Below are 13,901 nucleotides of genomic sequence, written 5' to 3' on the forward strand. Positions count from 1 at the left end.
CAAGTTCAAATGGCAGAGAGAACCTGCATGTGAGAAAACGACACGCCCTTCTTCCACAGGAAAACCCTGTCGTAACTAAACAGGTGGGAGGAGTATTCTTACTTTGTCTCCGAGATATAGGGAACACTGTCTTCTTCATGTACTGTACATACATAGCTCCCCGAGCACGTGAGGCTACCTATCGAATATTAAAGGCGAGAAGAGGGGTTTCTGGTCCTGCTTACTGCATAGTACCTAGTTGGTCGCATCCACTATCGTATCATTAGCCACAGCTAGCAACAACCTCATTGGAGGGGTTACTTGGTTGAATGCCTCCTTACCCAAGTTTACGCCGTCTCCACGCCTGATTAAGCCCCAAACTTTCGAATACAACCTACCTCTTACTTATGTCCAAGTCGCTGCTTTAATACCCTGCATGGTTATCCCTTAGGAAGATTCCCCAGAAGAGGCAGATAACTCATGGCTGACGTGGACGTTGCGCCGACCTTCGGCGCCGAGCTCAAGGTAGGTTCGCGCCTCCACATGGCGACTGACCATCTGCTTATGGAACGGCCTTTAGGATGGCTTCAAGCCAGCCAACGCCTGGGTGGCCAGCGGCATCGCATGGCTCGATGATATCCAAACCTTTTACCGCGAGAGGAGCCTGATCGAAAAGGAGTACAGCGCCAAACTCTCCGCGCTGGCGAAGAAATACTTTGAGAAGAAATCCAAGAAGTCGACAAGCCTAAGTGTTGGCGACACCCCGGCGATGACCCCTGGATCTCTCGAGAGGTAGATCTCCCTCTCCTCTTCCTATCCCCTTACATTGATTTCTCCCAGACCTTAGTTGCTTACCATTGCTTTTGCAGCGCATCACTGACGACCTGGACGACCCACCTCACGACGCTCGAGGCTCGCGCCGAAGAGCACGACAAGTACGGCAATGACCTCGTCAATAAGGTTGCCGAACCTCTAAAGTATATATCAGGCCGGTTTGAGGAGCTCCGGAAACGCCATGTGGAATATGCCGAGAAGCTGGAAAAAGAAAGGGATTCATCGTACGCCGACTTACGCAAGGTGAAGGCCAAATACGACGCGACTTGTCAGGAGGTGGAAAGCAAACGCAAGAAATCAGAATCCTCATTCGACAAGGCGAAGGCCCAGAGCGCCTATCAGCAGCAGATTCTGGAGATGAACAATATCAAGAATACCTACCTGATCGCCATCAACGTGACGAATAGGCAGAAGGAGAGGTACTACCACGAATATGTCCCGGAGCTTATGGACAGCTTGCAAGACCTCTCCGAGTTCCGCACAATCAAACTTAATGGCATCTGGTCGTTAGCTGCACAGCTCGAGACCGGGATGCTCCAGAGAAGCTCCGCCCAGGTCGACCACTTGTCACAGGAGATCACGAGAAATCAGCCGTACTTGGACTCGATGATGTATATACGACACAACATGGGCGCTTGGCAAGAGCCGTTAGACAAACTTTTTGAACCGAGCCCGGTTTGGCACGACGACGCCACGATGGTCGTCGACGAGGCCGCGAAAGTCTATCTACGGAACGTCCTGAACAAATCCAAGGGTCAGCTAGGTGACCTCCGCCGAGAAGTGGACAAGAAGAGACGCGAGGTCGAGGCTGTGAAGCGAGTGAAGCAAAAAGTCAGGGAGGGCACCGAGAAAAGGGACGAAGTCGCCGTGGTTTCGCAAATATTCGCAATGCAAGAAGATCTACACCAACTTGATCACAGAAGATTGACCGCGGAGATCGAAACATCTACCATCACGTCAGCTGTTGGCGACGTGACGCTGGGCGCAAAGAACCATAACTTCAAGTCTCAGACCTTCAAAATCCCTACGAACTGCGATCTTTGCGGGGAGAGGATATGGGGTTTATCAGCAAAGGGGTTCGACTGTCGGGATTGCGGGTACACATGCCACAGCAAGTGCGAGATGAAGGTCCCCGCAGAGTGCCCTGGGGAGCAGTCAAAAGAGGAACGCAAGAAGCTGAAGCAGGCGAGGCAGGAGGCTGCCAATACTTTGTTAAAACCAAACTCCAAGCCCCCAGATCACGTTGCGGAACTGCCAGCGATGAGTCGGTCGGATACGATGAACTCTCTAAGTTCTGGGTACGCAGCCAGCGCGCGAAGATCAGTGTCTGGGCCAAGATCTCCCGCAGAGGAAATACCACCATCAGAACTTGCGAGTGCACAGCCGGCCAGCACAGTCACGTCCAATACCTTGAGGAAGAATCGTGTCGTTGCCCCTCCACCAGCAGCATATATGAGCGAGCTGCCAGGTAGTGCCCCTAACGGCTCGGGATCGCCTGCGGCTACAGAGCAGAAAGGGAAAATGATATACACCTTCGACTCAGGGGGTGAAGGCGAGATCAGTGTGCCGGAAGGGCGGGAGGTCGTGGTGCTAGAACTGGACAGTATGTTACGCCCCGCTCTCTTTATCCGTCATTCTCATGGGCAACTCGATCATCGTGTGCTTTCCCCCAATATCTAACTTTGGCATAATAGCTGGATCCGGCTGGACCAAGGTACGGGTTGGTTACAAGGAGGGATTGGTGCCTGCATCTTACATCGAACTATCTGCGCCCGCGCCCATAGCGCCCCAAAACACGGGCCAGTCTGCCCGGCCGCCGTCGACCTACTCCAACAGCGGGTCATCGATAGGCACTGCGGCGCCGGCGGGGAAGAAGAAAGGCCCGGCTGTGGCACCGAGGCGCGGGGCAAAGAAATTGAAATACGCCGAGGCCCTCTACGAGTACAGTGCACAAAGCGACGCCGAACACAGCATGGCGGCGGGCGAGAGGTTCGTCCTGATCAAGGAGGATCCGGGCGACGGCTGGGCGGAGGTTGAGAAGGGGGGAGTGACAAAGAGCGTACCCGCCAGTTATATCCAGGTGGTCTAGTGCACTAGCGTCACGGAGACGAGACGAAGGCGCCTCGACGTGCATAAGGGAGCGTTGAGGCATCCTGGATATTCCTGGAGGGCCCAGATTCACTGGCGGCCATGACGACTTCCATTATCTGCTTGGCCTTGCGCTTGGAAAGGTGGCAAAGCTTGTTCGCATCAATATTTTATGATGGCGGCGCACTTTAGAAAGGATAGCATTGCATACCTGATACTTACTCCGGGTACTCCAATTCAGGTGCAGGCGCTGTTCCTTCGGTTGAAGACAGCTCAGCGTCCATGGCAGCTGCTATTACTCCGGCCAGACACTAAGTAAGGTACCTAGGTTGTCATCTGTCAGGCGGACGGGCCTGCTACCGAGACCAATTCCATGTCGCACACTACCTATCCATAGGGCTTCGCCGCTGCCTCCTTTGCACGTCAGATCAGAGACGGGTGCAACAAGAAATTCTGAAGAGAGTCTACGAATTCCGGATGCAAATAAAGCTTCGAAAGCATAATCCTCGATAGATACGGGTAACCCTGCATGAAATGTTAAGCTCCATTAAAGGTGGTGAGAAGACGGGGGGATGTGGTCACGTGATGATTAGCCTACATTCTAACGAGTCTAAAACTGGAAGAAAACGCTGCAAAACTTGACTCTATGACGAAACAGGGCAGATTTTTACGATAAATAGAGGAACCACCAAGAAATTGTTGGGGGAAAAGAATACGATGGTTAATGGCCATATAAGCATCGTGGCATATTTGACTGCTTTATCCAGAGTTTACCTGTATAGATGATTCCAACTCGTCAATCCGTTTCGCGAATCGTCTCAAACCCTCTCCATCCTTTCCCTTCCATTTCTCCCGCTGTGCTTGGAGACAGGGATGGCGGCTTGGCAGTGACGTGCATTGGACAGGGGCCCAGCGGCATTTGCCCGGGCTAGAGCGATCGATGCTTGGCTTGTGTGGAGTCAGGTCAGGAACTGGCAACCCTGTTCAACTCTGTTCACCCACCCACATGCGAGGATCGCGATTTCGACTAACACTTAGCATCCTGTCGTATCCAGCATTCTGAAACTCGCCGTTGGGGCAGCTCGTTGGCAGTGCAGAGAACCGATTCGTATAGGGTCTTTCTCATGCAACCTCCAAGGGGTAGCTCTGGGGAGTGTGCGAGGAGGCAAAATAGGGATAGCCACCTAGCCCCCTCCTGGTATTCCGATACTTGCCTTGTTCAGCCATGATTGGATTCTTTTCCCCAGAAAAGTGGCAGGGCAATCAGGGAATATGTGGGTACAAAAAAATGACAGGCTCGCGGCTGCTGACGCAGATGTCAATCAATGGATCGCCCTGACCGAGGCCCGTGGAGTGTCTCCAACAAATGGAACATGAAGAAACTGCGACTTGTTAGTCGTGACGCAGTTTCCAAGCGAAGCCAACACTACCTACAGTCGAGGTACATCATTTTTCTTGCTGCTAGATCCACCCCCTTTGGCCCATTCAATCAAGCGACTCACTCTCGCCTTCCCTCCCTTTAAGTCCTCGAACAGGGCAGTTATCAACCGGAGTTCCCTTTTCCTTGATTCTGCCCTTTTGCATTGTCCTATTTCAACTTCCATTTTTACCTGCCACACTCCTTCCCAGTTCATCTTTGAGCTCCCTCTTCTTTAACCCCTTCGTTCAGCCAACTCGCTCGTTTTATTGTTGGCCCTCTTCAACTCATTTTGTAGTTCTCATTGCTTCTCATCACTCGCTCATATTTCTACCTGTCCCAATTTTTGAGCGCATTTGCTTAAAAGGGGATTGCCCGGTCTCGACAGAATTCCATCCGCGACTATCACTTGAATCATACGATCAGAAGTAGGAGACAGAAGATGAAGTCCTCAGCTATCTTGTCCGTTCTGGCCGCTGCCGGGGGTCTCGTCATGGCCGGCCCGACCCCAACGGAGCCCGAGAAACCTCACAAGCGGGCCTCTCTCCCAGCCGTCACGGCGTCAGGAAATGGTAAGAGCTCGCCCGTCGTTTGACAGGTACGAGTCATGGCTAATGAGCCTCCACAATAGCTTTCTGGGCGGGGAACAAGAGGTTCTATGTGCGAGGCATCGACTACCAACCCGGTGGCGCATCCGGCCCCAAGGACCCGTTGGCAGACACCGATGTCTGCAAGAGGGATATTGCCAAGTTCAAGACCCTGGGCGTCAATACGATTCGAGTCTATATTACTGACAACTCGGCCAACCACGACACGTGCATGAATGCCCTGGCCGATGCCAACATCTACGTCATCCTCGATGCCAACAACCCACTCTACTCAATCAACCAGGCGGATCCGGGTCCATCGTACAACGACAAGTACCTCCAGAGCGTCTTTGCTACCATTGACGAATTCGTCCAGTACGACAACACTTTGGCATTCTTCTCGGGCAACGAAGTTGTCAATGACAAGATCAACACTACCCTCGCTGCTCCATATGTCAAGGCCACCACCCGTGACATGCGCCAGTACATTGCCAACCGTGGCTACCGAAAGGTGCCAGTTGGCTACTCGGCTGCCGATGTTTCGCAGAACCGTATGGAGCTCGCCCATTATATGAACTGCGGAACCGATGACGAGCGGAGTGACTTCTTTGCCTTCGTACGTCAAGCACCCAATGCTGAAGAGGGATTTTCGATGTGCTTACCATGATACAGAACGATTACTCGTGGTGTAACAGCGACTTCAAGGTTTCCGGTTGGGACGTGAAGGTCAAGAATTTCACCGGCTACGGCATTCCCATTTTGTATGTCCTGCCACTAGGTTGCGTACTGGGGTCAACGGTCAACTAACAGTCGGCAGCCTTTCCGAGTACGGTTGCCTGGAGAACGGTCGTGACTTCGGCGAAGTTGGCGCCCTGATGAGCGACCAGATGACCGGCGTCTACTCGGGCGGTCTCATGTACGAATACACGCTTGAAAAGAACGGCTTTGGTATCGTAAAGATCGACGGGGACACAGCAGACGAACAGCCCGGCTTCGCCAAGTACCAGAGCGCTCTGTCCAAGTACCCGGCACCCACCGGCGATGGAGGCTTTGTTTCTACAACGAACTCGGTTGCTTGCCCCACCAAGGATTCCAACTGGCTCGTTGACTCGACTCTGCTCCCTGCTATTCCGGAAGGCGCCAAGGAGGTAAGTTCATTGTGTATCCTATGGAGGCCGGGCGGAAATATGCTGACACCTTTCTCACGCAGTTCATGTCCAAAGGCGCCGGCAAAGGACCCGGCCTGACTGGCGACGGCTCCCAGAACGCCGGCGGTACGAGCACTGGAGATGCCAAGCCTGGCTCTGGCACCGCTACGGGATCTCCTTCCCACAGTAAGAACGCGGCCGGGATAACCTTTAACGGACCCGTGAACAAGAGCCCGTTCATCGTCACCGGCATTGTCATTTTCTTCACCCTTGCTGGAACCCTCCTGTTGTGAAGATGATGCATGATTCGAGAGATCATGCGTGTACGAGGAGAGCCTCTCTTTACTGTCACATCGGATTCACTGGCGCATGGCTCTGGCGGCGATTCCTTCTTCCGCACCCTACTAGGAAGCGGCTAATTTGAGGCTGTCGGATATCGCAGACGGCCAAATGGAAGACTTGAGAAAGGATCAACACAAGTAATAACTACTATACGGACCGGGACTTGCATACAAACATCACTATCGGCTTAGATGCAGTTTGAGACTGGATTTGGCGCTTGGTCTCTTTGGTTGAGTATGTTTCTGGTGGCCTGCTATATCAAAGCAGACACCATGCATGGATGTTAGAGTAGAAAGGGTAACCACCAACAACACTAGGTTGCTGTTAAGGCTCTGGTGAGCCGGAATCAAGACAGGATTAATCAAGTTCACAAGTTCCCTGGGGTTCCTGAAACTGGACCGTAAGATGATGGAGCTCAGTTCTTCTCGTTCTCTGAACCATGCACACAATTGGGCCCTCCGCCTTCAACCTCGACTGATTCCTCCCAAGTCCGGCCTTTGCTAGCCCCTGCATACCACCCAGCTCGTCATGCAATTCACACACGAAACCCCCCTTCACCAATCGCAGCTCCGCCCAACCAGAGCGGCCAATTTCTCCAGCCACTCCCGGTCGACGTCGTCGAAGCCGTCTCGGGCGATGCAGTCGACGTCGAGGACGGCGACCAGCCGCTGGTCGCCGTCCTGGTCTCCCGGGGAGGCGAGGACGGGGACGACGATCTCGCTCCGGGTGTCGCCGTCGCAGGCGATGTGGCCGGGGAAGGCATGGACGTCGGGGACGAGCTGGGTGCGTCGGTCGGCAGCGGCGGTGCCGCAGACGCCCCGGCCGAGGGCGATGGTCTGGCAGGCTACCTTGCCCTGGAAGGGGCCTAGGATGAGTTGTTGGGGGGTCGAGGGGTCGAGGGTGTAGAAGCCTGGGGTTGGGGGGTTGAGACTGTTAAGGGGGGGTAAATAGACTTGGAAGTGGGAGCTAACTTACCGGCCCAGTTTACTTGGTTACTCGGCGAGGGGAGCGATTTGTAGGCGTGCCAGAGGAGGGAGGCGGTGTTGGCGAGATTGCTTTTGCGAGTGATTCAGTTTGGATTGGCCCCAGGGCGCATATATGTTGGGGTTATCCTTACCAGACCTGATAGGATCAAGGAGAGGGAGGAACTGTCATGAGTGAGCTGCTCACACCGCACAAAATGTTGTGCGTCGTACACAGTGAAAGCATCCAGGGAAAGATGAGAAGGCATACCCAGTTTCTTTGGTCTATAAACAGCCCTTCGGCCTGCTCAAGCACTTGCCTGTAGGCCTCCTCCTTGGTGACATTGGAGGCAAAACTAGACGCATCTGCGTGAACCTGGAATTGGAAATCTTGTAAGCGTATCACGAGCGATGGCGCAATCTAGAGTTTTCACAGACCATGTTGCCGTCACGATTATGAGAGGGGCATGCAAGAGTGCGTTGCAGGAGGTGAAAACAGAAGAGATACGAGTACTGCTCGTAGAAGATTGGGATACCTTGAAGCAATCACATTCGCCAATTCCCAAAGTAGGTATGAAGAGCTGGTTTTTATTTTTATCACGTTGTCCAGCATGAAAGTTGTGAGCTCGCCATGTCGTGAACAAATGATACATCCTTGATCCCTGTCTGGCACTGTACTGTACGGATACATACATACCTAGATTTCCAACTACTGCAAGATGCGTGTATCCACGACCGTTGAACCACAAAATGTCCGTTGATGCTTGGTTGACAGTGATTGGAGGACCAGCGGTATTCCGTATTTAAGTTGTGAATGAGACTGGGAATATTACAAATGAGATGGCGTGGGAAGGGAACCCCCAATACTGTTCCCTCATGTCTGCACGCGTGATTGTAAATGGTTCCACACCTCCAGATAGGCGACGCAGGCTTGTGATGCAGAGCGTGTGGGGGCGGGGACACAACCACAAGCCCACTAATAAGCTGCTGTTTGGATGACACAAGGGATAAGTTGGAAAAGTTAGGTAAAGGTTGACGCTGAAGACGGGGACCAGAAGACAGGCCCCCCCGGTGATAAAACGATGTTGTTCTAGACATCTGACCGCTTGGCAAGTTGGTGTGGCGCATGGCCGGCTTGATGGACCCCGACCTGAACTTTCGCAGATCAACACTTTCGAGCTAAGGCCACCGTTTCGCTCCTCCTGCTCCATATCGACCTAGTCATTCATCAAGCTAACCCCCATCACTTCCCTGGAGTATTGGACTTCATCAATTAAGATGTAGCAGCGACCTTGACGCTGTTTTACCGAAGGAAGAAGAAGTTTGGCCACTGCTCCGCTCTAGTAGCCTCTCTCGGTTGTCTCGGATATCTCTATACACCGTCTCAACTCTCACCTTTCAACTCTTGAATTTGCCCCATCACGGAGTCTCTGTTACACCCAAAATAAGGTCTAATCCGCTAAAGGTTACACCTCAGTTGAGGAAGACATCGTTGGCGAACCGTCCCCGCAAGCCAGCCAGGGCGATGCGACGCATCTGGAGGCGTGCGCGGGCCGAATCCGTGCACGGCTACGCCGGAGTCCTAGTCCCGCTCGACGAGGCACACCTTCACAGCCATTCTGCCAGGTGTGGCCGGACGGAGTTTGAAGATGCCCCCGACGATGCCGCATCCGACCAAGGGGACGCCAGCAAGGACCGGGATGACGAGGGCACCGGCATGCTGGAGATGAGCGCTGCCGAGTACAGCATCGAAGGTCTGAGGAAGGCAGTGAGGAGTGGAGAGAGGGGGAAGCAGTGGTCCGAGTATGAAAGTACGAAGCAACGGAGCCTTGATAGCGCGTTACCTTTGGTGCCCTGGCCGCCTTGCTGACCATCTCGCTGCAGTGAAGTCGAAACTCATAAACAAAGCTGTTCAGGACATCGGCATGGGGAGGTATAACTGGCAACTGTTTGTCCTATGTGGCTTTGGCTGGTTCGCAGACAAGTGAGTTGCGCCAATCATGATTTGTTTGGTGTGTGAGCTGCCTATGCTGACCCAGTTACCTCCTCCAGCCTGTGGTTACAAGTATGTGTCTCGCCCTACAAGCCTGGAAATTCCCCAGGTGAGTCGGGGGAATCGTCACTGACCGGCTTAATAGGGTGTTTCTTTAACGCTTCCATCCCTCTCGGCGGAATTTGGCGTGTCGGAAAAGACCGTCCGATATACGACCAGTTCCGTATTCGTTGGGCTGTGCTTTGGAAGCTTCTTCTGGGGCATTGGTTCGGATATCATGGGACGGCGCATTGCTTTCAACCTCACACTATTGATCGCGAGCGTTTTCGGCATTGCATCTGCATATGCATCGAGCTGGGGAGGAGTGTGTTTCATGTTCGCCTTATTAGGATTCGGAGTTGGCGGAAACCTCCCAGTCGACGGTGCTCTGTTCTTGGAATTCCTCCCCGATGCCTCGAGCTCGCTCCTCACGCTCCTCTCCGTCTGGTGGCCGATCGGGCAACTTGTCTCGTCCTTGATCGCCTGGTTCTTCATCGCCAACTGGCCCGTGGACCAAGGATGGAGGCGGTTCATCTTGACAATCGGAATCATCACATTCGTCATGTTCCTCATCCGCTTCTTCGTCTTCCACCTCTTTGAGTCACCCAAGTACCTCCTCTCCCAGGGTCGTCAGAAAGAAGCCGTGGCTGTTGTCCACGGGATTGCATACCGGAACGGGAAAAAGACGTGGTTGACCGAGGATATACTAGACGCTGTCGTCGACGGCACTGCATCATCACACGCACCTAGCCGGGTATCAACAAGCAACATTATCAAGGACAGGCTGGCGTCCTTTTCAGCCGACCGCATCCGCCCCTTCTTCACTAACCGAAAACTTGGTTTGGCGACGTCCATCATTTGGTTCTGTTGGGCCACCATTGGCTTGGGGTATCCCCTCTTCAACGCCTTTCTCCCCCAGTACTTGTCACATGGGGGTTCGTCTCCACCATCAGATGCCGATGCACCGGCATCAGAGATTACGGCAGACACATATCGAAGCTATGCGATAACAAGCCTTGCAGGTGTGCCGGGTAGTCTACTGGCCGCCTATACCGTGGACCACCCATCACCCTTCCTGGGCCGGCGAGGAACCCTAGCGATTTCAACCTTTGTATCCGGCATATTCCTGTTTGTCTTTGTCAAGTTTGGAACCTCGCCATCCTCGCAGCTGCTCTTCTCGTCCATCGAGGCCTTCGCGCAGAACATCATGTATGGCGTGCTCTATGCCTTCACCCCTGAGATCTTCCCGGCGCCGATAAGGGGAGCCGGCACCGGCGTGGCGAGCTTCTTGAACCGGGCCACCGGGTTAATGGCTCCTATAATCGCTGCTAACATCCCCGGGGATGGCACCACGACGCCGATTTACCTCTCTGGCGCTCTGATCTTAGCGGCCTTTGTAGGGATGTGTCTCATTCCCATCGAGACAAGAGGGAGGCAGAGATTATAGGGCCGAGGGGTTCAATAATAACAATCCTACTGAATCTTAATTCGACGGATTCCTGAATAGAGTAGAAATGTATCTACGAATGAAACAGACTGGAGAAATAATATATACTGCGTTTGGGGTAGTGGTATCACACACTTGGGAAGACCAAGAGGAAAAGAACATCCATATGTTCTCTTCAAACGTGACATCACAATCAATTAACCACCCTGATTCGATATAGAAATCAATAAGAAGAGGTATGTACGAATGTTAATGCCATCCTCACCTCAGAGAGGTGGTATTTGACCCCTGTCAAGCCCCCCACTAACGCGCTAAATCCGCGACCAAAAATCCCATTAACGCGGTTCCTCCCCACACACGCGTTTTGGCCTGGCTCTTTATTTACTCGGAAATACATCTGGCGACGACCATTATAGGAACAGAATTGGGGCTTTTGTGCTGACATTCCAATTCTACGCCACTCCGGGAAGACAAGATGTTGGTGATACAGAGTCCTCGCAAAAACAAGGAGAAAGCACCCCAGGGAAGTCCGGAAAGGACACCGAGGCGGACAAAACCACCGACGGCGCCTTTCTTCGCTCCGAGGAATCTGGCCGCTGACCTGCCATCATCCTCGATACCTTCTTCTTCTCCGGCATTCGGGACTCCCGTCCACCCCCTCAGACCCTTCAATGTCGCAGCGCCAGCGAAGGCAGCCATCCTACCCATCCTCCTGCCTCCCGCAACATTGCGACCGCTCGCGTTCCGGACGTTTACCAAGAAACACAGCTTGACCCTCACATCCTCTGCGCTACAAGAGCTTGCAACATTTATAGGGCGGCATTGCGGATCAGGATGGAGGGAAGAAGGTCTGGCAGAGAAGGTCTTGGAGGAAGTGGCCAAGTCGTGGAAGAACCGGAACGGAGGGGTTATAGTTGAAGGGAGCAGCCCCGAGCTCCAGGATATCTTGAAGAATTTGGAGGGCAACATGAGCGGCGGAAAGATCATGACTGGTGGCCGGGGATTGAGCCGCGAAAACAGCCTCATGTTGGAGTCATCCCAGGATTCCGATCACACGAAGACCCGACTTGGACTGAGGCCCACCACGCTTTCACGAGAGGATAGCCAGACAAGCATGGGCATGGCTGGACTGGTTGTTGAAGAAGAGCCCGATGACGAGACACTGAGCGATCCGAGGAGGTGGCTAAAGGTTATAGATGCGTACGAGCAACCTCGCTTCACGTACAATACCGGGAAGAAACACTTTGAGAGGTAGGTGTCCAGCCCTATGGGTTTTGCTCACTTACTACCGACTAACCATAGTCCAGGGACACTTCAAAACCCACGCTCTTACCACCTGCGTCTCACAAGACAGACCTCTTCAGGAACAGATTCAACGTCATCCATCAACGGCTCCTTCGCAATGAATCATTCCAGACCTCGGCAGTTTCTGAGACGAGGGCCTCCCTAAGTCGAAACTCGTCTGCGCTTCAGTCCCACAAGATCACCCCGATAGCAAACCTTCTCGGCCGTCACGGCAGCCATCACATGCTCCTTGGGATGTTGATCATCCTACCTTCAGGCGGCCTGGCGATAAGTGACTTGACGGGTACGATCGCACTGGACCTCTCACACGCGGCTGCCATCCCAGAGGACTCGGCCTGGTTCACGCCAGGCATGATCGTCCTGATCGACGGCGCCTACGAGGAAGAGGAAGAGTCGGTTGGCCTGGGCCTCAGCGGGAGCAGTGGAGTAGGCGGGACCATCGGCGGCCGGTTCCAGGGGTTCTTCATCGGGCAGCCGCCGTGCGAGAAGCGCAAGGCGACTCTCGGCGTCAGCGGCCCCGACGGCGGACCGGACAACACCATCGGCGGCGGGTTCGGGTGGATCGACTTCCTGGGCGTGGGCAGCGAGCGCGCCGTCGGCTGGAAGATGCGCAAGCTCGAGAACCGCCTGTTGCGGCAGCCCGCCGCCGCGCGGGCCGACCCGGACGCGCCGCGCCGCGGCAGGGTCGTCATCGTCGGCGAGCTCAACCTCGACCAGCCGCGGACCCTGCAGGCGCTCAAGAAGATACTGACGCTCTACGCGGCGGAGCCGGAGGGTTCCACGCCGGTGGCCTTTGTGCTGACGGGCAACTTCACCACGCACGCCGTCATGGCCCGTGGCGGCGGCGGCGGCAGCATCGAGTACAAGGAATCCTTCGATGCGCTGGCCTCGACCCTCGCCGACTTCCCCACCCTGCTGACGGCGTCCACCTTCGTCCTCGTCCCCGGCGACAACGACGGCTGGGCCTCGGCCTTCTCGGGCGGCGCCGCGACCCCCCTGCCCAAGAAGGCCGTGCCCGCCCTCTTCACGTCGCGCGTGCGCCGCGTCTTCGCCGCCGCGAACGCAGAGGCCGGCCTGTCGGGCGCGGGGGACGCGGGCGCGGGCGGCGAGGCCGTCTGGACGTCCAACCCGAGCCGGCTCTCGCTCTTCGGCCCCAGCCACGAGATCGTCCTCTTCAGGGACGACATGTCCGCCCGGCTCAGGCGGTCCGCCGTCCGCCTCAAGCAGACCGCCGCCGGGACCACCGGACAAGCCGAGGGCGACGAGGGCGCTGCCGCCGGCGGCGGCGGCGGCGGCGATGCTGGCAACAGCAACGACGACACGCCCAACGATGATGACCACGACGGCCACGACGACGCCGCCACGCCCGGTGCCCCGACCCCGGAAGAAGGCGACGACGCAATGGACGTCGACCCGACTCCCGCCCCCGCCGCCCCCGCCGCCCGCGCACCATGCATCCCCTACGACGTCCGCGCGGCTCGCAAGCTGGTCAAGACGGTCCTGGACCAGGGCTACCTGGCGCCCTTCCGGCAGTCGGTGCGCCCCGCGCACTGGGACCACGCCGCGGCGCTGCACCTATACCCGCTGCCCACGGCGCTGGCGCTCGTCGACGCCGGCGCGCCGGCCTTCTGCGTCACGTACGAGGGGTGCCATGTCATGAACCCGGGGGCCGTGCTCGTCGCCGGGCGGAGGGGCGTGGGTCGGTGGGTCGAGTACGAGGTTGGGAGGGTGGGGAGGGTGAGGGAGTGTTTGTTTTGAGG

At 55.4% G+C, this 13,901-nt stretch overlaps 5 protein-coding genes across 5 annotated transcripts; 4 read left to right on the forward strand and 1 right to left on the reverse strand.

The window, feature by feature from the left end:
• The first annotated feature begins 205 nt into the window (after positions 1 to 205).
• Positions 206 to 3,281, forward strand: QBC33DRAFT_235969 (FCH-domain-containing protein). Its single transcript, XM_060422874.1, has 4 exons — positions 206 to 504; positions 560 to 771; positions 849 to 2,416; positions 2,508 to 3,281. Exons 1-4 carry the CDS (start codon positions 460 to 462, stop codon positions 2,900 to 2,902), a joined length of 2,220 nt encoding a protein of 739 aa, XP_060287404.1. The 5' UTR covers positions 206 to 459; the 3' UTR covers positions 2,903 to 3,281.
• Positions 3,282 to 4,453: 1,172 nt separating this feature from the next.
• Positions 4,454 to 6,778, forward strand: QBC33DRAFT_527171 (Glucanosyltransferase-domain-containing protein). Its single transcript, XM_060426957.1, has 5 exons — positions 4,454 to 4,890; positions 4,950 to 5,521; positions 5,578 to 5,666; positions 5,723 to 6,053; positions 6,116 to 6,778. Exons 1-5 carry the CDS (start codon positions 4,761 to 4,763, stop codon positions 6,344 to 6,346), a joined length of 1,353 nt encoding a protein of 450 aa, XP_060287405.1. The 5' UTR covers positions 4,454 to 4,760; the 3' UTR covers positions 6,347 to 6,778.
• A 171-nt stretch (positions 6,779 to 6,949) lies between these two features.
• Positions 6,950 to 7,798, reverse strand: QBC33DRAFT_555685 (GAF domain-like protein; the record flags this gene model as incomplete). The annotated part of the gene is made up of 5 exons (XM_060429665.1): positions 6,950 to 7,305; positions 7,371 to 7,450; positions 7,518 to 7,543; positions 7,629 to 7,733; positions 7,796 to 7,798. 5 exons carry the CDS (start codon positions 7,796 to 7,798, stop codon positions 6,950 to 6,952), a joined length of 570 nt encoding a protein of 189 aa, XP_060287406.1.
• Positions 7,799 to 8,694: 896 nt separating this feature from the next.
• Positions 8,695 to 10,948, forward strand: QBC33DRAFT_235806 (major facilitator superfamily domain-containing protein). The gene is made up of 4 exons (XM_060422873.1): positions 8,695 to 9,168; positions 9,242 to 9,341; positions 9,410 to 9,422; positions 9,496 to 10,948. Exons 1-4 carry the CDS (start codon positions 8,883 to 8,885, stop codon positions 10,834 to 10,836), a joined length of 1,740 nt encoding a protein of 579 aa, XP_060287407.1. The 5' UTR covers positions 8,695 to 8,882; the 3' UTR covers positions 10,837 to 10,948.
• A 237-nt stretch (positions 10,949 to 11,185) lies between these two features.
• Positions 11,186 to 13,899, forward strand: QBC33DRAFT_485605 (DNA-directed DNA polymerase epsilon, subunit B; the record flags this gene model as incomplete). The annotated part of the gene is made up of 2 exons (XM_060425407.1): positions 11,186 to 12,087; positions 12,144 to 13,899. The coding sequence occupies exons 1-2, from the start codon at positions 11,312 to 11,314 to the stop codon at positions 13,897 to 13,899; spliced, it is 2,532 nt and encodes an 843-aa protein (XP_060287408.1). The 5' UTR covers positions 11,186 to 11,311.
• Between the last annotated feature and the right edge of the window lie 2 nt (positions 13,900 to 13,901).

This window comes from Phialemonium atrogriseum (assembly GCF_030411735.1).
Source record: "Phialemonium atrogriseum strain 8032-3 unplaced genomic scaffold QBC33scaffold_3, whole genome shotgun sequence".
In the NCBI taxonomy this organism is placed as follows: Eukaryota; Fungi; Ascomycota; class Sordariomycetes; order Cephalothecales; family Cephalothecaceae; genus Phialemonium; species Phialemonium atrogriseum.